Source organism: Ascidiella aspersa, chromosome 2 (assembly GCF_963924565.1).
Source record: "Ascidiella aspersa chromosome 2, kaAscAspe10.2, whole genome shotgun sequence".
In the NCBI taxonomy this organism is placed as follows: Eukaryota; Metazoa; Chordata; class Ascidiacea; order Phlebobranchia; family Ascidiidae; genus Ascidiella; species Ascidiella aspersa.
Window position 1 is genome coordinate 28,094,153 of NC_139448.1, and position 23,353 is coordinate 28,117,505.

At 38.8% G+C, this 23,353-nt stretch overlaps 2 protein-coding genes across 2 annotated transcripts; one reads left to right on the plus strand and one right to left on the minus strand.

Annotated features, from left to right (window-relative positions):
- Positions 1-2,003: 2,003 nt before the first annotated feature.
- LOC146164673 (uncharacterized) lies at positions 2,004-7,502 on the minus strand. Its single transcript, XM_083380787.1, has 6 exons — positions 7,332-7,502; positions 6,435-6,551; positions 5,589-5,687; positions 4,747-4,845; positions 3,301-3,498; positions 2,004-2,405 (listed from the first exon to the last, which is right to left on the minus strand). The coding sequence occupies exons 1-6, from the start codon at positions 7,500-7,502 to the stop codon at positions 2,004-2,006; spliced, it is 1,086 nt and encodes a 361-aa protein (XP_083236913.1).
- A 5,519-nt stretch (positions 7,503-13,021) lies between these two features.
- On the plus strand, positions 13,022-22,864 carry LOC146164674 (uncharacterized). Its single transcript, XM_083381846.1, has 6 exons — positions 13,022-13,385; positions 15,564-15,654; positions 16,111-16,288; positions 18,560-18,790; positions 19,299-19,571; positions 21,455-22,864. Exons 1-6 carry the CDS (start codon positions 13,121-13,123, stop codon positions 21,728-21,730), a joined length of 1,314 nt encoding a protein of 437 aa, XP_083237972.1. The 5' UTR covers positions 13,022-13,120; the 3' UTR covers positions 21,731-22,864.
- Positions 22,865-23,353: the final 489 nt, after the last annotated feature.

The window sequence follows — 23,353 nt, forward strand, 5'->3', positions numbered from 1 at the left end:
GAACCGATCTTTCGTCGCTATAAACTGACCATGAATTTCACGCATGTTGTGGTTCAACGCGACTTAAATGAAGGGTGGAATTTCGGAATTGAGATTGATTAAAGTCAACTGCGGTTCGCGGGCGAGGGCAAAACAGAAAAACTTTACGTTTCGTCTGGCGGTTTTCGTTTATCAACCCAAAGAGCATTTAAAATTGCTTAATGCCGCGTTCGCATCCCGAAGGGTTGCTTTCATAGTACCGTGTTCGACACGCTGTTGGCCTTTGCAACCTGTTTTCGAAAGTTTATCTTCAGCACAACCCTCTCCTCGGTTTAGCCTTGTAGGTTGTTGTGCTTCCCTATTTTCTGACAACGAACAGCACTTACGTTATCCAGGTTACAAAACAAATATAGGTTCACATACTACATAAACGCAGACCATCCACTAAAGTTAAAGTCCTTTGCACAACTCGGCGCGAGCTAAAAATACCAGGGCGATATGAGTTTCCACCAGCAGATACACGATTCCTGTATGTCTAGACATGGTGGTCTAAGGAACACACACCGCTGCCCCTGTTTTCGGCGTTTGACATGGCTAAACGCTATATTGGGTCACCTGGCCCTGGCTGCTAAAGCGGCTAAAAGCTCCCGCCCGCCGACACAGCATTCACATTGTACGCGGCCAGAGCCACAAAGAGCCTTATTATACGCACTACATTCATTTACAGTCGATTTCTTATCTCGGCCACACCAAGGACGTGTTTGCTTTTTCGCGAGTTTCAACAAGCGACTTGCCGCTTATAATAGACGAAGGTGCGGGGTCGGCGTTTCATGAAGTGTTTAACTTACCTTTAGCAAGGCCGCGCGACCGCTGTTGGAACTTGTTATCCAGTCGACGTGGGGTTTCGTGTTGTTATCAGCCTCTCGACTCAAACGTAGTATAAAGACGGCAACTCCATAAGCGACCGCCTCCTGTTTTATTATCCTGACTTTGCTACTATTGTATCAAAATATGTCTGAATGATATTTGAAGTAATGCGAACCGCAATGCGAATCGAACAGTGTTGATGTGCAAAAAAGCGGAAGCAGCACCGTCCCCAACTGATTGATCATGAATACACTGGTAAACTGATTAAACGCTGGATTTTTGTACCTCACATACTAGACAAAACAAAATTTACCAACATTTCGCTTCGCCACCGTGTTAAAAAAACAAAAAACGCTTAACTTTTACTTAGAAACTTGAACCAAAACATCAGGTTCCGGATGATATAGACCTGACGTGTCTTCATTTTATTACTAATAATCGTATTATAATTATTTACACTCGATATCAGTAATATATGAATCATCACACTCACTCAAACAAATATTTATTTAAAATTGAACCATGCATCAGCGATAAAGGTGAAAGGAACACGTAACACAAATTAGCTCCACGGCAGCACCTAGTGTTCAACGTACATTCAAGTATCTTCCAATGTGTTTTTAATTTACGTATGCTTGTTGGTTTACAAGCGAAGATCATAATATTTTATTATACCAGATTTATCATTAGCAGTGACACTTTAGTAATTTTCCTAGTTGTAAAAAAATAAGGTATTTAATTTTACCACGAGATATACGAACGTATTCTAATTCTACAAAACTGATTTGTTTATCTACACAGGTCAATCACGTCACGTATGCTTTTTGTTTTGTGCTTGTTGAAAACAAGTTTTTAAATCACGGCGTAGGGTTACCATAGGTCCCAAATTTCAAATCAAAAAGTGTCTGTTGAGTGCCGTGTCGGATAATGTAATAAAAATTTGTCCTAAAATAGAAGTACTTTAAAATAAAAATAATTCTGCCATAGCTCAAATGCCATTATAAAGGTCAAACACTAATCTAGAATACAGCAGGACAACAGGAAAATTGTGTGGCACTTTAAAATCGCGACTAACTGTGCCACAACGCCAAAAGTCTCGGTGGATAAATGCGCTGTTTTTTTTGAGGGGGGAGGGGGAGGCACACCTGTCCAGGGGATCAATCCGTACCCGTACCCGTACCCTCACAGACCGACCTGCGATGGAACAAGACTCGCCTTCCCGCTTCTTCTTCTCTCTGGTCAATGGTCGGCGAAACAGCAGCGTCGATCGTTTCAATGGCCGAATTGTGAGCCGCAGTCAGGTCTATTCCGAGGGAAGGTCTTCTCGGTCCCAGGTCGTCCTCCAGCATCGTGGTCCCGGAGGACCTGAATGATTCCTGATCGTCTTCATCGTCGGCGGCGCCGGACAACTGGCCTTCGTCGTTGGATTCGAGTTCCATCTCGCAAGCCAGCTGCTCCACGTTGATTCCCTTGCGCTTGCGTTCTTCTTCAGCCTCTTCCAGGGCGTCCTTCGTGTTGTTGTACCACGCTTGTACCATGTCCACCGCCGTTTTGCCGCTCTGTGATTACACGGGGATGAATAAACATTATGTTGAAGTCTCACAGTAATCAAAAAACAGCTCCTCTGGTAATTGTAATTCTTCACCAACATTTCGGCGACCTGTGAAAGCCGCCTTCGCCAGGGTGAATGACACCGAAGTTCGGGCTGTTTTTGATTAATGTTACTACGCCTGGTAGTAGCAGTTTATATGTTGAAGTCTCATTTTTGCAAGTTATTTGTTTTGAACCAACTCAACGTTAAAGATTAATAAACCGGTGTAACATTAAAATCTACAATATATTTTAGGGTGGGTAAAAATATAAGTTTATCTGCAGTTTGTATAGGACTTAGCGGAAAGAACCAAGCTTATAAATCATAACTGAATATGCACAATCAAAAGCTTACTGAGAATAAATTTTAGGAACGTATTATAAAGAAAAATATGGGTGTTTTACACATCACTTTGTGCAGTCATCTATACACGTTGTCACTGCCTAGCCTTAAACTTTTCTTTTTAGTTGGTATTTAACCGTGTAAATTATTACTTGCGGTTTGTGACTAAAACTGTCGTTTGTTTTAAGCAGTAAAAACAACTTTTTTCAGAGACTTATGATGCCATTATATGCGAATTATATATTTGTAAACACAATCCAATTACTGACTGTAATGTTTTACTCGAACTTTTCGACGAATATTTTGCTTTTAATTGAATTCAGTAAAGGCGAGGTGATATCGCTCAAAAGGTGAGGTGATATCTTTATATAAGCATTTAGTTTGCTACAAACAACTCTTCTTAGACACTTTATGTGTCCACGAACAATGTGTTTGTACATAGCCTATACGTTTGTTTAGCGGTTTGTCGGCTGCCTTTACCAGTCGTAAGTCAACCACCAGTACTTTTCTAGGAGCCACACCTTGTTCTTGCTGTTCATGTCGGCGCCGTGAAGAATGAGCGATCTCACGACCTTGGGCCGACCCAGTCTCACGGCGTCGTGAATGGGCGTATCTCCCTCACTGTCGGCCATGTTGATGTCGGCGCCGCATTCCAACAGGTAGTCGACACACTCAACGAAGCCAACTCTCGTAGCCACGTGAAGCGGCGAGTTCTGGAGCTGTAAACGGCGCAGAAATGTTGTGCTGTTGTATATAGTTTATACTTAAGCGTTTTCGTCGATCGTAATGACTTAATAAGCCATGAGGTATCGTTCAAAAACGAGATAATACTTGCGGACAAATGAGCTGCTGATTAGGTTGAAAGCTATCTTTCTTCCTTAACAACACCTTATACACAACACCTGATATCTTAGGCATAAATAAACAACACCTGATATATTAGGTATAACGATATTACAGTCGTCCCCGTAACAATTAACGTCATTAGTTACTATATGGTTAATCAAGCATTATTATGAAACGTTCACATGCAATGAACGCCAACGTCGCCAAGTTAAAGTTTGGCAAAAAATACTTTAACACTGGAAAACTCGGTTACGTTTGTTGTTCTGCAATTTTAAATAAAAAAGCTAAGTCATATCAAACTATGACTGAAATGACCAATTTAATCGACACCGCGAAAGTGTCGGACCGATACTATAATACCGGACATCTGGTATCAGGTCCGATCTAACATTATATCGGACGTATTAGTATTATTTAGCGCTTTCACCAATGGCAAGGTGCAATATGGTAACATTGAATCAACTGAAGCTTTAAACTCTTAGCACACGATCGTGATGATGGTATGCCGATTGCATGTCAAAACGATGAGAACTAAAAGTGATACTGATCTAGTCTTAAATTCTGGCATTCCCCTCTTGTTTAATATATTAAACTATGGGGTGTGGTTGAATCTAAAAATGGCAAGACTAATAAAGATTGGATTACCGCTTCAAGTTTGTATGCAGAGATACAAGTTGTTACTGTTTAATATTCTACAAGACGCAATAATGTTATGTTTTTAATAACCAAGTCACTATAAGAGATTCTCTACCAGACAATTTTTTTTGGTAGCAGGTTTGTTTTTTTACATTTAAATCTTAAGGGATTATTTCGTCATGTTGCCACAATAGTGTTACCTTCCCAGGTAAAGAAAAATCAGTTTGGAGCACCCCCACAAGCTACTGCGTTATTCCCCGACCAATTCATATTTGAAGCGCTGGTTACAAATATGACGCACTTTTCACCGAGGAGAAGCGAAAGTATGCGTCCTGTGTGGTTGGCACAAGGTCACGGCACGAACAAAGTGCGCTTTCCAGGATTAAACAAACTTGCTAACACGGCTTCAGGCTCAAACATTGAGATGCCCCCCCAAAGCTTGCCGTATACACAGCTCTAGATGGCTACGTGACGTATTTAACTACCTTATCTCTGGTGTTTGTTTTTGCATTGTAGCTCATCAGCAGTTGAACGATGTCGAGCTTGGATCCCCGGCAGGCCCAGTGAAGGGGCGTGTTCGACAACTGGAGTAACAAAAAGTGGAAAAGCGTTTGTTAAACTTGGTTTAACTATGTATGATGTGCATGACCAAATGCTAAACCACCGGTATAATGTATGGGTAGTTAACATAATGTTATAGATTGGCGCAAATGTTGAGCAAACAGCGAAACGATAGCGAAAGTGATAGTCAAGGATTCCTCATGTGGCCTGATTATGAGCATTGGCCTTCAAAAAGCAAATCATATATTTTTCAGAAATGTAGAGATTGAAGTAAGTTTTGCCAAGCAGTTTTTATGTTTGTCGTTAGTGCACAATCGTGGCTTTCCTTCTCATATAGTCAATATAGGAACAGTATTTAAATGTACGTTCGCACTTGTTTCATAACGTTGTTTTCGTAAACGATAGGAACATCCAGTTTTAGTTTATTTCGCACAGTTACACATTAGAGACAGATAAGTTTTTTTTTTCCGTTTAAACAGAGTTGAAAAAATACCTGTTTATAGTGCTGTATTAAAATAAAGAGTGCTGTTGGTCACAACTATTGTGCATTTCAAATTCGTAAACGATAGAAATGGCCAGTTTTAGTATATTTTGCACTGTTACTCATTAGAGACAAGATAAGTTTATTTTCGTTTACAAAGAGTGCAAAAAATAACCGCTTTTAGTGATGTATTAAAATAAGGATTGCTGTTGGTCGCAACAATTGCGCATTAAAAATGATGCAAACCTAATAAAAGCTAGACAAGTATGAGGCTTACACCCTAACCTTATCGGCACTGTTGACGTTGGCACCTCTCTGCAGCAAAAGTTCGGTGATGGTCAGTTGTTCATAGAGCGAGGAACGGTGCAGGGCGGTCCTTTTGCACTATCACAAAAAAAAACAAGAGGGAGTTATTCGTGTAAACTCGACATGGCACTAGTTGAACGGTTCCAACTTGAACATTGACCGATAATATCGAATAATGTCCGCAAGCCCATACTTGATCGAAGTATACGCCGACACTAAAGGTAGTTATCGGTGTTGATATGGATAAACAAACTTGTGTTTTTCATTTGTTAACAGGGGTACAACGCAGCAAAACTCTTACGGGAAGTTCTATTTGTAGTAAGTTAATTAAGATAAATCGTGTCTTATTTTTACAGTTATAGTTTTCGTCCCAGGTTAACCCCAGGGATTGAATAGTTCTGTTATATACGGCTTTACCTTTTGCCAAAATGAAAGTATCATTAGAAAACTATAGTTGTGCACCCAAAGGTACAGTATATTGCCATTGTTGATTTCGATGAATGGAACGCAATTTGTGCCACGTTAAGTTATTATTTTTCAATAGACGAAATGAATAATTCATTACCAGCTAGTATAGGCCAAGAGTTCACTTGACAAATAAAATATCGCCACGTCAATCACGTTGAAGCTATGGCGACGAAAGTAATAAACTGTAAACAGTGTTCCAGTAACAAATGAAATCGTGTAGATTATGGCTATTCAGTAAAAACAAACGACTAGCCAAAAGAAGGAGAATAATCTCGGATATAGCATATTAGTGGAAAAAATACTTGGGTTTATAAACAGTGTTATATACACTGAAGCACAAAGCTTTTAGCTACTTACACTGTCGACGGCGTTGACATCTCCCCCGTCATCGAGATATTTGGTCACGGTTTTCATTTTTCCGCTAGAGGCCGCCATGAAGAAGTCATATTTGGAAACCTTCTCGTTTATGTCGGGCTGAAAATACCGGTACACGTTGACGTTAGGTTACCATCGCTTAAACAGGTAGGAGAACTGAGACGTTAGACTATATGCGTGACGTGCATTCGAATGATCTTTAGTAAAATGCAGTTAGCTCGCAAAAAGTTGCAACAGACGGTATGTTGCATGAGATAATTGTGCCAGTTGATATTTAACAAATGCAACATATTTATTTATTGCACTCTTTTGTTTCAGAGGAATAAAATAGAAGGTTAGTTTAATCGCATAATTGGTGCTCCTTGGACTAATAATTTAGTCAAAACTTGATAGCTTGGTAATTAATAATTAAAGACGATTCTACGTGGTTAAGAATTCAGTTTTTTTTTTGCAAGAAAAGATAGTCTTAAAGTGGCGTGTTTTATCAAAAATCTGAAAAAATAATCAATAAATACACCATTTCAAACTACTCAACGAGGAACTTGTTTATCCTATATCTACACAAAATGACCAAAATAAGATTTTCAAATGAATATACTATAGCGAACCTCAAAAATTATTTGCTTAACCTATTTTGTTTTGAAAACGGCGTTAAAATTCTGTATATTCCGCTCGGCTTGAGCAATACAAGCATGCAAAATGTTACCGTTGTCAGCGAAGCATTGCCAAGAATGTGGCCGATGCATATACCGGCAGTCATTTACATTTAATTATAAGCCTCTGTTGACTGTTTGCGCCTGGCGGATCGATTTTATGCAAAATGCAGTTTCCGCGTGGCACGGCGCGTAAATTTAACTCCAGCATATACTTCCCCTTTACCTCGTCGTCGTCGTTGACAAAGTGCATTCTCCCGCGATGCACGCGCGAAACCTTCCGCTGGCCGGTTCCCGAAACCTTCCGTCCCGGGCCGGTTCCCGAAATCTTCCGTGCCGGGGTGGGGGACCGCGCACGGGCCGACGACCCTTCGCAGTTTGCCGGCTTTCGCAGCATATTTCAGGTTGTATAGGAGCTCTTTTTTGCAGTTCAAGTCAGATATATCCGCGTGCGCTCCTCTAGTATCCGCTGTAGCACTAGTCGCTAAATGAACTGTAAAAAATCGCTGTGGTCAAGCATGCTCCAGCGTTGGAACTGATTTAGGCTCGCTTACTGCAATGAGTGACGCTCGTGCTCAAATCGAGCCGGCTTGCGTAATGCGTAAAAGAGCTGCTGTCAACGCTCCAATTCAGTGACGTAACTGGCACGCGACAATGGCTATCGCAGTGCGTTTCGTACCTTTAACGAGCAATTTCAAAGCTAATCGTTACCTACAGTAGCCACACGTCCTGCCCGATTTCCGAATACACGCAATATAGTCGCTGCGATATCGTGTCATTCGTTAATCTAAGACAGTGGTTCTTAACCTTTGACAACCAGTCGAAACCCCATGTCATTCTGAAAACTTTTGTCGAACCCCACATTTTGCATCAGAATTCGTTTTTTCCTTCTATGTTTGCCATCAAATTGACCGGATCCAGGATTTGTGTTTTGGGGAAACATTAAAGTTGTCATGGTTGACTCAAATATGACGCCATAATACATTTAATCTTAAAACACCTGTTGTTTTGTAGCCGACCCGTGCACAAATATGCAACTAAAACTGGGCATACTCAAAATATATACTTGCATTTATATAGGTTGAATTGGCCAAACTTTCAATTTAAAAGGTTACATGACGCCTCCCCTTGGCACATAAAAGAGATTCGAATATAGCTTGAAATAACAGCATTTATGTATCAGAGGACGTTCTCACCAAACCCCTGAAACAGCTTCGTTGAACTCCAACGGTTCGATCGATCCCTGGTTAAGAACCACTGATCTAAGACATATAGCTTAAGAAGAGTCCTAAATATAAAAGCGTCGTTGTTCTGTATTAACCATAGCCTGTTTGGCTTAACTTCGATTGGCGCCACGTGCTTTGTGACAGGCAGTTTCCCGGCATCCCGCTTTTATGCACTTGGGTGGATTAACGGGATCCCTGGGCGTGTAACGTCACTGTTCTTCGTTGCCACCGGCTTACGCCCATGCGCCAAGTCACCTTGCCGGCCCCGATTCTGCCCTACTACGTCACCGACATTATTGGCGACTTGCATGACGTAGGCTTTATCTCCTGTCATGTTCCAGTTAAGATTCTGTAGTGTTGATGTAGAAACGTGATTTATGTTCCCGGGCAGTGACGGATTAAGGTTGCCTTACATGAGCAGTCGCAATGTTAAATCACTTTGTAATTTAATTTTGACCAAATTGCGATGTTTGTTCAAACATAGTGCTTCATCATTTCCACTACTAAGCAAACATTTGTAATTGTAGGATTTGTGGTGAAGATATATCACTATACTCTTTTTGTTTCAAAGATCCTATTGTAGCCACGATGTAGGCGTTTATACTTTAGCGATGATTTTTTTTTACTTTGGCGATGATTTGACTTTGCAACTTCTCCATAAAACTTGCCTGATTCAGTGTACGTTCTCGTTTTACACATGCAGTAGCCTATAACGATATTAGCTTGTAATTCTCATTTTTTTCATGGGCAGTGCTCCCCTACCATGAGCTTTAAACACTCGTAGTCGCACGATTAAACAAAATGCGCCACGGAAAATTTAACAGGCTATTAATTAAAATGAAATAAGCTGGCAGCCCCGAAGTTTGTTCCGCATGCACCTACCCCGTAGACCATGGATATGACCCCTATCTGAGTAGTGAGGGTGCTAGACAAAAATGGGACAAAACGATTTATCTCATAGATCGTAAATTCAGGACAACAAAAGAGTAAATACAGAGACATATTTTATTTTACGCTTTTATAACGGTGTTGTTTACTAAGCTATGTTAAGAAATAAAACACTGTTACGGTTTGAGCGGCACATTCCACTTGGCTGTTTCATCCTGTTTATTTTTGCCGCAAAGCTCATAAGAAGCATACAAACCAGTGTAAAATTGTTTGATTTACAACAATCTTTAAAAAAAAAACATTATAGGCCATTTCGACATTCAAGTATGTTTGTCATGCAGAATTAAAGATGTACCTGGACAAATAGTTTTCAACAAATAGAAGAAGGGTTCAGCTATTTTTTTTAGTACGGTGTAAGTTTACTTTCTAGTTTTTGCGCTGCCATGCATCAGTTGAGTACGTATATAGTAGACCTTTCACACAAACAAGCTACATATAGTGGGACAATTTCCTTGTTTCCGTAGACACAAAATGCCATGAAAACTGACGTCAATGAATTTTATTCAGATGGCCGAACCCGCCGAAAAAGGAAATAAACGGTCATGTACTGAAAACTTGTTGTTAACAATTCAGCATTGTACTTAATATCAAGGACTAAAGGTATACTCATTAAGTGCAAAATACGGACTTTTGTGAGTTGGGAGAAAAAAAAAACACATGGGCCTATATTTTTAACACATTTAACTGACAAATTATGGTAATAACAATATTTTAATAAAGTAACCTGCACCATTTCAAAAATAGTAAGCTTACGTCATGATATAAGCAACTTTAAGAAACTTTCTGTATCTGGTTGAAACCGTGCGCAAATGTGCAACTGAAATTTGGTCTATAAAATTTCAAACGTACTCGAAGTGCAAAAATTTAAGTATACCTGGCATCTTTAACACACGAACAATACTTGTATATTACCCCTCACCATGCTATTCATAAAGATGATTTAGGCAAATAGTTTTTTTTTTCAATGAATGTACTTATCTTTCTTGAATAGGCTGTTAAAGAATATCCTATTTTTTGTGCGGATAGTGAAATACATTGTAATACAGTGGCGAGGAATATTAATATTACATGTTAATCTACAATATTTCCTGGAGTAAAGTTCTTCGGCATTGTTAGCGATTAGTTTTCACCATTCCCTATTTGACATGATAATAACGTCGAACGTCCTTGAAACATGACAAACATATAACAATTCCTGAATTTGTAACCTAACGTGAGTTCATTTTATGTGGCCCGATGTTCTAATATTGTTAAAGTTGATATATATGAGTAGGTTTTCCACCCCCTGCTTTAAATAACCTTAAATTCTGAATGGTGCAAGTACTATTTTGAATTCTTGAGATTATTTTCAAAAAATTAAAACGGAGAAAAACTAATCAGCTGGCGACATCAGGCTTATTACACTCTATCCCAGAGGTTTTTAACCTATGGGCCATGGCCCAGTCGCGGGCCATGACGCTGTTTTTAGTGGGCCACAGAGCTTTGTATACAGCGATATCAAATATCAGCTCATTATGAACACATACGAGTCTGACAAATAAATACCTAATGTTATGTTGGTGAAATTATTTCGTTTTACATTGTGTTATTACATTGTTGATTTCTCGCCACCCAATGTGTGGTACGGATGTCAAGAAGGTTCTCCAAACGTAACAATCGCCTTGCTTACGTATTGTTCATTGTTACGGTAATCGTTTTGTTTGCGAGCAGTAATTTTGCCTTGATTAGGACAGCGCTCCCACTGCTCCGCAACCGGTGTGCCGCGACGCTCCCGTAGGTTGGGGTTACTTGTGTTTCCGGGTACTTTTTACTCAGTCGAATTAACGCGAAAATGAATATCTCATAAAGGTAAGTTTACCTTATGCAACGTTCCAGGTGTAAATTTATTAACTTCAATAATAATTAAAACTTTTAAAAAACCCATATTACCTTCTATCGTCATAAATCGAATACTGACTTAACCAACAGGAACTCCCAGAAGTATAAAAATACATCAATTGTTTTCAAATTTTACACCAACGTGGAAAGGGAGATTAACCATGCGCTCGAAAACAATATAATATCATTGTAAATATATTATTGGCATTTTGTGATAGTCTTGGGAGTTGTTTCGAAAAATATCTGAAGCTAAAATACAAACCAATGCCCGGTTTCATTTTCGAAATGCTATTAAAAGCCCTCTGTTTTTCGTCAGCTATTGCAAGGGAGTATAATTTTTAGGACTTTGACTGGCTTCAGAAATTTCAGAAAGTCTGTAAAACCGACAATCAGAAGATTAAGCAATGTAATACATAAAATTTTCGGCGCCCTCGGCGCATTTCATTATAAATTGCTCCTTTTTCCATTGGCTGCCCATGATATTTGCTGCCCCGCTTTATATATTCAGCTACTCGCCTGGCCTATAATAATAATACATTTGAAATAACGTACAAGCTTTATTAATATATCTTCTTGCTGAAACTTGATGTTTTTCATTAAGCGTTAATGGCCCAACGCCATTTTTTACCAATTTAGTAGGCCGTGAGCAAAAATAGGTTGAAAACCCCTGCTCTATCCAGTTTAAAGAGAACGTTTTGATGTTTTGCAACACACTGGAATATATTGGCGGATCGACAAAAGTCTTCGGCAAACAGACGTGTAAGGGCGTGTGACATAAACGTTTATATTGCTGAGTTAAACGGCGTTTCGCAAAGTTAGTTCTTGGAAATGTTGTGGGCGGTTGTTCGTTAAAAATATATGTACCTAGAATTGAAGACTATAACCAGATTGAAGTTATGTTTTAAATAAACACAGTGCTGCATTGACTTATGTCAATGGCTTGACTAAGTGCACTTAAGTCACGGTTTTCAGAAGACTTGAGTTGACTTAAGTCCTGCGACTAAAATGACTTGACTTAACTTAAGTCCTGCGACTAAATTTGCAAAAGACTTAACTTGGACTTAAGTTATTTTTCAAATGACTTTAATGGGACTTGAGTCATTTTAAAATTACTTGTTTAAAACACTGATTAAACAAATTTAACATAACAGGAGTTAAAAATAGAAGGAAATTAAAAAAACACCATAAATGTGTAGTTTCCTGCAAACGAAAGTATTTATTAACCATTCCAGCTACGGAGAAAGGTCGATAGCTGGTAGTGACGCAATCTGGCTGCCAGATCCGGCGGAAACAAAGCGGTGTCACTAACCAAAACAACGCTGGGCACGTAGTAGCCTATCGCCGGGAACGTGAGTGAACGCTGTGTTAGTCGTTGTGTCATATCAAACTGGCTCAGCGAGCGGCCATACGTCATACAACGTTCGTGCAGTATTGTGCCACAGCCGAGAAAACAATAGTTAGTGGCTTATAGTTATTGTGTCATATCAAAGTGGCTCCCCGAGCGGTTGGTTATAGGTCACGCAACGTGCAGTATTGTGCCACAGCCGAGAAAAAACAATAGTTAATGGCTTGACACACAGATCACAGTAACCCACTCACTCCTCCGGGGTGACAAATAGGGAATTTGCAAACTGTCAATGCACTTGTTTAATTTTATCGGTTTTATAAGGGTCAGCGTCATTACAATAACGTTACTATATATGCCGGATGCATCGCACGGCCTCGCTTCCGCTTCTGCATTGGTTGTCCCAGGGCATCATATGCTGTTATTGTGGTGACGCGCCAAGCGTGTCTAAATATTTCTTAACGGCAGACTCAACAGATGCTTAAGACTTGCTTTGCAGGGCCGGGTGTGTAGGTCAACTTTAAAGTTTTGTTAGTGCTGAACTTTAAACTCGTGGCAGCTGGACGAATGTGCTGAAGCAAAGAAGTCAGGATACCGTTTGATGCAAACGACAATCCCATGAGCCCGAATCAAGGTACGCAAAACGATGCCGCCGACGGTTACACGGACGCCGCTAACGACTTTCCGCCAAATGAGATTTTTATTACTTCGGCCAAAGCCGCCGAAAGACGACTGGTAGGCTATCGCGGCAGTTGGTACGACGTTTCCAGCTTTGCCAGCAAGCATCCGGGCGGCGAGATTATCGAGCATTTTATCGGCCACGATGCCACCCAGGTCATGGACAGCATGCACAAGTTCAACGTCGTCGCTTTGCGAAAACCCGGTAAGTTGACTCCGCCGTGAAAAGTGCGACTGTATTCCCGCCGTTCCAATACCGAGACTGCGATAAACGAAACGCCAAGGTAATTTTATTTTTCATTGCAATTAAGTGCGTGTTTGGCGTTAGTTACGTCGAGGACGATAACATTTTCAAAGTTAGGATATTTATCTCTCTGTTATTAGGTTTCTTGCAAAAACTGCATTTTGAAATAATTCACTTTTTCCCTGTCTAACCAGCGTGGTCTTGGGTGTGGTTTACACGCCTCAACAGTCCCCATATTTGACCCCCTATTTAACATTCCCCCCTATTGACGTTTCTATAAGTACCGGCATTAGCATTCAAACCAATTTTACTGCTATATGATAAACTTTTGATGAGTATCTGTCAAACAACAGTAAATATTGTGTTTAATTAAAATATTTGCTAACAGAGGGGCGATAGCCATAAGCGTCACCCACCCAAGTCCTTGCGGAGATAATTTAAACTTTTAGATAAAGGTAAAACCTCTGTAAACACTAGATCAGGATTTTAAAAAAAATATCGGCAATTAAATCTGGTTAGAAATTTCCTGGCTTGGCAGAAGGTCAAGATAGCGCAATTATAGTCACCGAATAAGATTAACTCTTTTGTCAAATAATGAACAAAATGTTTAAGTTTTTCACAAACGTCGTTTTTAAGTAACGTTGGCAAGGTTACCAGGTTGAAATCGTATTTTGAAAACCCGCCATAGTTCTCGAGTTCAAGTCTAGGTATACTCGGTTTTTGTCACATTCCGGCTCGATAAAAAAACGTTTATCAAATGCCTGTCTTCCTAAGCTTAGTCACTAGCGGAAGAGGTAATGTTGTTACTTGACAAGCGGCGTAAACATGCAAAATGGCACCTATATAGGCAAACTTTTTTTGACTTGAAAATGTAACCGCTCATGTTAAAACAAAATGGAACTGAGTAAAAAAAATCTGTCTGTTACAGACGACCGTGGAGTATATCGGTTAACCCGCAGTCTGGTGTAAGATTTCTAATTATTGTGAACTCATTGACTGATGTTTTAATGAGATTTCATGGAGGACAATAGTTCACAACCCGTTAACGTATAGGTTACGTCTATAGTTGTTACTGTATTTAAACTATATTTTCGGAAGTTAAGTCAACATGTACAAAAGCACGCTGGGTCAGGATTCGAAAAGTTCGGATGTCTATAGGTGACACCAACATGTGTTACAGTGTATAAGCATTCTGAATAAAAGTTTCAGTTAGCCTTTTAACGAACAAATTTCAACCCAAAATTCTTCACAAAATAAAAATACAATATCGTATTTTTGGCTGTGAAAATCATCATCTACAAAATGACTGACTTGCTGGTGATAAACTTGTTCACAGTGTTGTAATGACTTGAGTCACAGTTTTTAAATGACTTTAATTAAGTCTTTTGGGCAAAATGACTTGACTTGACTTAAGTCTTTTGGGCAAATGACTTGACTTGACTTAAGTCATTTGGACAAATGACTTGGGTTAAAATAACTTGTTTTAATTAAGCAATTATTTATAAAATTGCGTTATTTACCCCAATCTTTGCACATAAAATAATTTGCTTGTAATATGCTGCTTTTATGTTATTATTTACTTGAGTTGCTCATAATTATCGGAGGAGTTCGCCGGTTTTCATAATTTAAAGTTTATTTTTTTTGACAAGGGCTGGACTTGAAGTTGACTTAAGTTATTTTACGATTGACTTGACTGGGACTTAAGTCATTTCAAAATGACTTGTTTACAACACTGCTTGGTCATATTTACATTTTTTAACGCAGGGGAAATACACAGACAGTTGAATAGCTTTGTACGTCTTCCTTTGATGGAAATGCGACATTTAAACCCCCGTGAGCATAATGCATACGCCGCGTCTTTGTTTGGTCCAATGAATATCCCGGATATGATTTTTGAATGGGCCTATAGTTCGATGCCATTACGAAAGCTTGCGCATGCAGTTAATAAACACGAGCTGATATATAATTTGTACGTTTTCCGTTGATGAAAATGTGACTTTAGTGTAACATTCAAAACCTCGTGAGCATAATGCGTCTTTGTTTGTTTCAATGAATATCCCGGGTGTGATATTTTGAATGGGCTATAGTTCGGTGCCTTTACTATAGGCTTTCTGATGGCAACGTTTTATCTCTATACAGTAGGCTGCTATACATACGAACCGGAAAGCTTCGGGAAGGAAATGAGTAATTTGGAATCGAGGCTTCGTCGAGAAGGCTTCTACGAAAAAAGGTTTGTTTAATAATATAGACATTATAATGTATACAAACCTTGTAAGCTACACCCTTCATTCTTGTGCAACCATTTTGTTATCACTATATTGTACTTGTAAAAATTGCGACAAAACGTTTTGCCACACAAAAACTAAACTTATTGAAGCCTATATCTTTTTTTCCATAATAGGGCCTGGTGGATTTATATCCGGAAAACGAGCGACTTTATTTGGAAAATATAGACCAACCTAAGCGCCTAACTGTACAGTCGATCTAAAATTTAAATGTCAGTCTGTTAGTTCTAAGAACTGTAATGTTTTTAATTCGCATTATAATAAATGAAAACGAATAAGGACGAAATAAACTTGTGTGAAACGAATGCAAATAAAATAATTGGAACCAACAATATTATGCAAATTTGTGTAATGGCCTCTTAAAAGTTTCGAGTTAATCAATGCAAGGCATTTTTGTACAGCTCCTGGTGGTATTTGGGCAAATGTGCCCAAACAGTCTCGGTACTGCTAATCAACGTGGCGCTGGTATACTCCGGCGTGGCGGGCGGAAGCCTTGCTGGAGGAATCTGCTGCGGGGTTCTGCTCGCCTTATTCTGGCAACAGAGCGGGATGCTCATGCACGAGTTTATGCACACTCAGGTAAGCGGTACAATCGCGAGCCATTTAGTTTGTGACGATTCAACAAAAACATATCAAACGCCACGTGCATGAATGTTTTAATTGGACGTGGCGTGTATAGATTTGTGATAACGACTGAAGCGCAACAGATTAAAAATCTATTTTTCTTGATAGATGACAGTTTTAAAAACACAGGGTCAGGAATTTTGTATTAACTATACCACCTACTGCAAATTTTCTGTCTTACTTCGAGATTTGTGAAGTAATGTTTATGGTTGTACAAATGGCTGTCGGTCTTACATCAACACTGATTTCGCCTACATATTCTCAGTAGTTGTCCACTGAGTTTCGTGCTACTTGCAAGTGCATCTAAGAATGTCTTTATTTTGTTTTTCACTGTTCTAAAGGGAAAATCGAAACCTGTTTTTATTTAACGCATTTCTCTTTTGTAATACAATTCGACTGTTAGACACAACGTTTAAACTAGAAGGAAACGGGCAGTTTACGAAAATGGAGTTTCTCGAATGATTTGGCATGATATTATACTGCCATTTGCTTACTTTGGAAATAAACTTAATATTTAGAACGAATCGCTCGCAAAAAGTTAACTAACTATAAGTCAAACATATTTTATTTTTGTAAGTAGTTTATAGAAAAATATTAAAAATTATACTTTGCCAAAAACTGAACAGTGTGGCAATTTTAATTACGACGGTCGCATATTGACCACGTTCCAGAAAAATAACATTTGACAGATTCGGACGGTTTATTTAAAATAAGAAGTTAACGCTGTAATTTATATGTCTGGACTTATCACGTTCAGACAAATTAAAAAAAACTTGCATTTAAAAACGAAAGTACACGACCCGCCACTGGAAATAACGTCAGACCCCATGTATCGACAGTGTGGGGTAATCTTTATTTAGGTGCAGCTTGTGTCCGATGCGTTTCACTCCATCACAATACAGTCCACATATATGTTAATTGACAAAGACAAACCGTTGAGTGGTTTACAGGAAGGTTATTCCAGTTGTGGCCCTGGAATTATGTCAACATTATTACCAGTGTTGTAATGACTTAAGTTAGTGACTTGACTTAATCTTACTTGTTGTAATGAAAAAAATGTAAAAATTTATTTGCTATAGCATTGACTTATGATAAGACATTATTTGGACTTTTTTTATTTCGAAATGACTCGTTTATAAAACGATTATAAATCTAAAAACACAAATTTCTATTTACTGGCCAATTGAATAATGTAACCCAATTTAGAAAAAATAAAAATCAAGTGGTAACATTATGTTAAAGCCTAAAGAAAAAATGTAATATTCACTATTCGCCTTAACCGTGGCTTCGTTTACTCCCTATTTATTTATTTACCATTGGTTCTCAGGTTTTTATCACATGGCCGTTTAATAGATATGCAAAAATTAAACCCCATGGTTGATAAGGATCACTTTTACATCAGTATGCTATAAAAATAGAGAAATTTATAAATTTGATTAAGTATTATGCCTTTAGTGAACAATAAATTTATAAAAAAAGAAAGTGTAACACCAGAATTTCGCTCACATAAATATAAATCTAAAGTGCTAACTAAAAGTTAACTCTTAGTAAGGAATTCCCCAAGTCTAGAACCTCTATACCACCAGCCACGAGCTCTATGCCTATCGTTTTATTTCTTTGTCATGCATTGTATGTATGAGCGTTTGCGGTGTTATCCACCCTGCCGCTACGAAACCACCCACAGAAACGGACAAATAACTCGTAAATAACAATGCGTGAAAAAATGCGGAATATAAATCACCTCGGGGTCATCATTAATGTAACCCGTTTTCTGTAGCTTTGTGTTCGGTTTAAAAAAGACAATACAGATGCGATGCACAGGAAGGGAGCGAAAGGAAAAAAGCTACAGAGAATCATTACATAATACTTAGACTAGATATTCCTGATTCGTTTTCTTAGAAATCATTCTTTGAACGGTTGTGTGTTCTTCTTTAAACAACCCGAGCTTTCGGCAACAATTTTACAAAAGTTAAAAAATAATTTGAATTAGGGCATGTGTTTAAAAAGTTTTCACAATATTGTAAAGTTTGCAGAACACAAAGTGTAATTTGCCGAGAGGTCAAAGAAACATGGAGCGGCCGCAACAAGAGGAACCATTTTGATTAATCTCAATTTTGAAACTGGGAATAGTCATATGTGGTTTCTTTCGGGCAAAACACGACAGGCCGTAGTTCCGTGACCACTGAACTACAGTATGCATCCCAAACTCTCCGTTGTTTTTTTCAGCTGACACGAGAACGTAAGTGGGACGAATGGGCCGGGATCCTGTTCGGTACACTGGGCTTCGGCATAAGCGCTCGTTGGTGGAAAGACGAACACATGGTTCACCATTCGCTCACCAACACCGTAGATCTCGCCACCGGCTTCGTTGACCCGCAAGCTCTAGAAGACGCATGGGCTCAGAACGAGAAGCTCTTCGCCTTCAAAGACACGCGGATGCACGCCACGTTCATAAAGGTAAAGTGTATATTCGTAAGGTTGGTTCACACTAGACCCGTTTTGCTTCTGGCGTTTGCGTCCGGCGCAAAACGCTAATGTCGTCCAGTTCACACATAACGCGTTGCCAGCGTTAACGGCAAATTCCCTCGCTTCAACCGAAAGCGTCCAAGTTGAAATATTTCGACTTTCCGCAAATATAATTTTTTTCGACTTTTATACAGCTTGTATCTCACCTATTTATGTAACTTATATAAGGCAGATTTTAAGTAATTCCGTCAAAGGGGTGTTGCAATACAGGGTTAGAAAATATTCCACCATTTGCTATTACAGTTTTACAGTCAACAGTTTGGTGTCCTTTCATTTTCGAAATTTGGTATTGCAAATGCACAAGTTGGGCTCGGGACGGGGGTAGTTTTACAAGGTCTTATTAGAGTCCCGAGGCCGACTCCGCATCCCTAACTTGAACATCATTGATCAAGTAATTATTTCCACAGTGGTAGTTCAAAAATCACCATTTGACTCACAGATACAGCATATCAGTTTTCTGCCGCTCTGTACGCTGGTCGGCCGGGTCGGAATCATGTTCGATTCGATGAGGACGGAGCGTCGTTTGGACGTCTGGGTAGCCTGGCTCCTCCACTGGGTCTGGGTCTCTGTTCTTCTCTCCTACTTAGGCTCTTGGCCGAATGCGTTTCTCATGTACGGTTTTGGGTGCCTGGGAGAGGGAGTCCTGCACATCCAGTTGCTTCTCAACCACTACTGCAAGAGGTTCTTCTACATGAGCGAGAAGCACGATATGGTAAGTTTGCGTATAGTGTTAGTTTATTGGAAACATTTAAATGTCCGCAGAACGTATGAATTTCGTAGATAGGCTACAGCAAAACTTTTACCTTCTAAAGCAGGGGTCGGCAACTTACGGCCCGCGGGCCGGATCCGCCGATGTAATTCATCCGGCCAGCCGCCTCTTTGACAAATTAGACACGAGTCCATTTCACATACTTTTTAACTATTTTAACTACGTAAGTTTCAAAATTTGTCCCGCTTCGCGCCAATAATATTTCTACGTTCGTTTTGTTTACGTTTTGATGCTGTCTTTTGAACTACATCAGCGCTTCTCTACCGTTGCGCCGTGGAAGGCTGCCAAGTGCGTCGCGGATACGGATAACGTATTAAAAAATATTGGTCATTTGCTTATTTTCGGCAAAGTATCTCTTTAAGAAATTTAAAGATTAACTATTAATGTTATCGCGTTTCTTCAAAGTAGTTTTATTACATTTTTCATTAGTAGTATGGATGACGACGTGTGGACTCGAATTTTAAACCAAACAAACGCCTTTTTTTCGCGCTTTGCGCCAACACTTTACTGCCTTCTTAAATCTAATAAAACACGTCTTTAAGTGGAAAAACGATCCGAGGCCCGCCATAGTAGTTCTAACTTTATTTTTTAATTTTTTTTTCGCAATTCTTAGTTAACATTTTGTGCGGCCCGCAGAGACCTTTTTAAGTTTGGTTTGGCCCGCGACTAGAAAAAGGTTGCCGACCCCTGTTCTAAAGAGTCTTGACGCACTGGACGCGTGAAAAAAGGCGCTGTTTTTGACTGTGAACTGGCTTACTTAAAAATCACGTAAAAATTGGACGAACCGCAAAATTAGCACACATCGCGTTACCTTGTAATAAAATTAGGATAGGTGTTACTCACTATCCAATAGCTAATTGGTCTTATTGCAATACAATAACAGTAACTGGAGTTAATTTGTCAGAAATGGCAACTTAAGATGTTCCGGGTCCCCGCATCGCTATGCTGTGCAAATACAGAAAAGGGTAAAAATATTATAGATGGCGCTTTAGGCTAAAAGTATTTTTTTTAAACTACAAAACATAGTTAAATAAAAATACATTGAAAATTTGGTTTGCATTCAGGAATAATAAAATTAGCCAACCATATAATTTTGATAGTGTCATGACCCCATTACACTGCCCCTGGATACGCCCTTAACCGGGATTGGTTTCGCGACCAAAATCAATCTGTGTATTTCGTATTTCGATGCAACCCCGACAAAGCTAAACCTACCTGTCGCGACATTTAATGGTGATAATTCGTTCATCCAGCACCTGTCGCATTAATGAACAAGCTATACTGGTTTAGTGATGAACCAGTGTTGCATCCTGTTATTTGGCCAACATCAGAGTTGGACCAATTACATTAAATTCAGTTCAATTACAATTAGCATTAATCCCTTAAATGTTTCTAAACATTACAATTACATTAAAAAATGTAATTAATTACATGAATTACAAGAACAAAATTTCAATTTACCAAGTTTTCTATTGCTGCTGAAATACGGAAAACAGTTTATCTCTCATCGCTTCCCAACGAAAATAAATAGCGTGGAACATTATTGAAACTTCAATCTTCTCAATATAAATGTATTGAGCCAAAAAGTTAGCAAATTACAACTACAATTAGAATTTTACAGAATGAAAATGCCTAATTACCTTTCAATTACAATTACATTAAAAACTGTGTTTAATTACATCAATTACAATTACAAATTACATTTGATCGAACCCTGGTCCACATCAATAAAAATAAAAACACGAGGATATAGTAATGTCTAGTTGATAAAACCACGTTTAAAACCAATCTTTCCGGAGGCCGATTAACAAAAACTTAATTTTCAGGACCACTACCGCGCCATGATCGAGTGTAACCTCAACATCGTGTGTCCGCCCTGGATGGACTGGTTTCACGGCGGGCTCAACTTTCACCACGAGCACCACTGTTTCCCGCGACTTCCGCGCAACCGGCTGCGCGAGGTGTCCGCCATGATCCGCGCAATTTGCGAGCGCCACAACGTCAAGTACGACGAGATGCACTTCTTCGACGCACTGTGGAAAACCCTGAGGAACCTGTACGCCGTTCGCAATAAGTTCCTGGCGCTGCGCGTCGACGGCTGACCGTTATAATAGATTTTGCTTGTATTTTGTTTCGCTATAGCGTTACCTGGTGTTTGGCTACAACTGCGTGGCCTTGCCGTCCGATGCAAATTTTATGTCATTGCTGAGAAAAACAGAACAAACAGCCTGAAGGTAGATTAGTGTAGGGTATTTTATAACATGTTTAAACAAAACATAGTAATAATACGCTGTGTTGACACCGGTACGTATATATGCGAAATTATTCGACAAAAAATATAATTAAATAAAAAATGAGGATCAGTTTGTATTAACTTATTTTATTAAACCATAAAATTACCAGCATAATTTTAGCAGCGAACTAATTACGTTTTAAACGAAATGAATATCCAAGCAGAAATTGTAGATTTGACTCGCTTTGCACTTTACAGCGTGGATAAAGTGCAAAGCTCAGTTGTGTATCGGATCGGCATGAATTCGCTGTATTGAACAAATATCATTACTACGACAAATTATTACCAGTAGTATTGGGTATGATAACGAATAAAGGCATATTACTAAGAGCAGGCCTGGCGAGTTTGACCCCATACGTTGGACGACACATTTTAAATTAGGTTAGTTTATTTAGACTTGTCGTGTTTCGTTCCAGGGTTAAGTGCCTTTTTTTCGAGAAGTTGTATTTGCATCACCACCGGCCTTTTTCATGTGACAAATTTATTTCCTTGAAGCGATTTCGATCGTGTCGTTACCTTTATTACGTTTTGCAAAGAAAAAAATAGTTGTCATTGTTAAAGTGAAACAACTCTGTTTTTTTGCTGGTTACTTGACATGTTTTTCATCCTTTTGTGATTGTGTTATTTAACTTTCAGCGAAATTTCTTTTATCATTTATTTATTTGGTGTTTTTTTTGCTTAAAGCTTTGTGTTCTGTTTAGGGTTGGCTTCGATAGTGCTTATTTTTTTTTAACTTTGTAGAGCAGCATTAGTTTTAGTATAAATTTGTTTAAATTGCGTTAATTGTTCGCTTCACTATCCTACCGACTATCGTTTCGTTAATAACAACATATTTTGTAGCATTTTTATGTGAAACCGTTTTTTCTATTTACATGTTATAATTTGGTTAGTTGTTTTTAATGGATCTTGTAAAGTTTTAAATAGACCTATATAGCTGATATTATGCAAGATCGTATTTAACTAATTCGTAGTCATTCTATATTTTAAAAATAAATTGTTAATGGCAAAAATTTGCTATAAAATCAGTGAGAGAGTTCGTATATCTTATCAATATAAAAAAAAGGAAAAAAATACACTCTTAAATCGACCCTTTTCTTTAAAATGTATAAACCTGCTCCCTCAATACAGGGGTGGGCAATTATTTTTAGCCGCGGGGCGCATGAGAAACCTAAAATATTGTGGCGGGCTGGGTCAAATATAGGATCTAAAATACATACAATATGACGTCATACTCTGACGGTGTAAAACAAATAATCAACTAATTTGTTATTACGTTTAGAGTTGTGCGAAAAAGTGCAATTTAAGTCGGATTTAAAGAAGGTCACGAAACGTCGCGCGAAGCGCGAATAAATTGCGACTATATATGTTTGTTTGAAAATGCAAACTTTAATTTAGATTTAGATGGTACGTGAAGCATTGAGCACCGACTAAA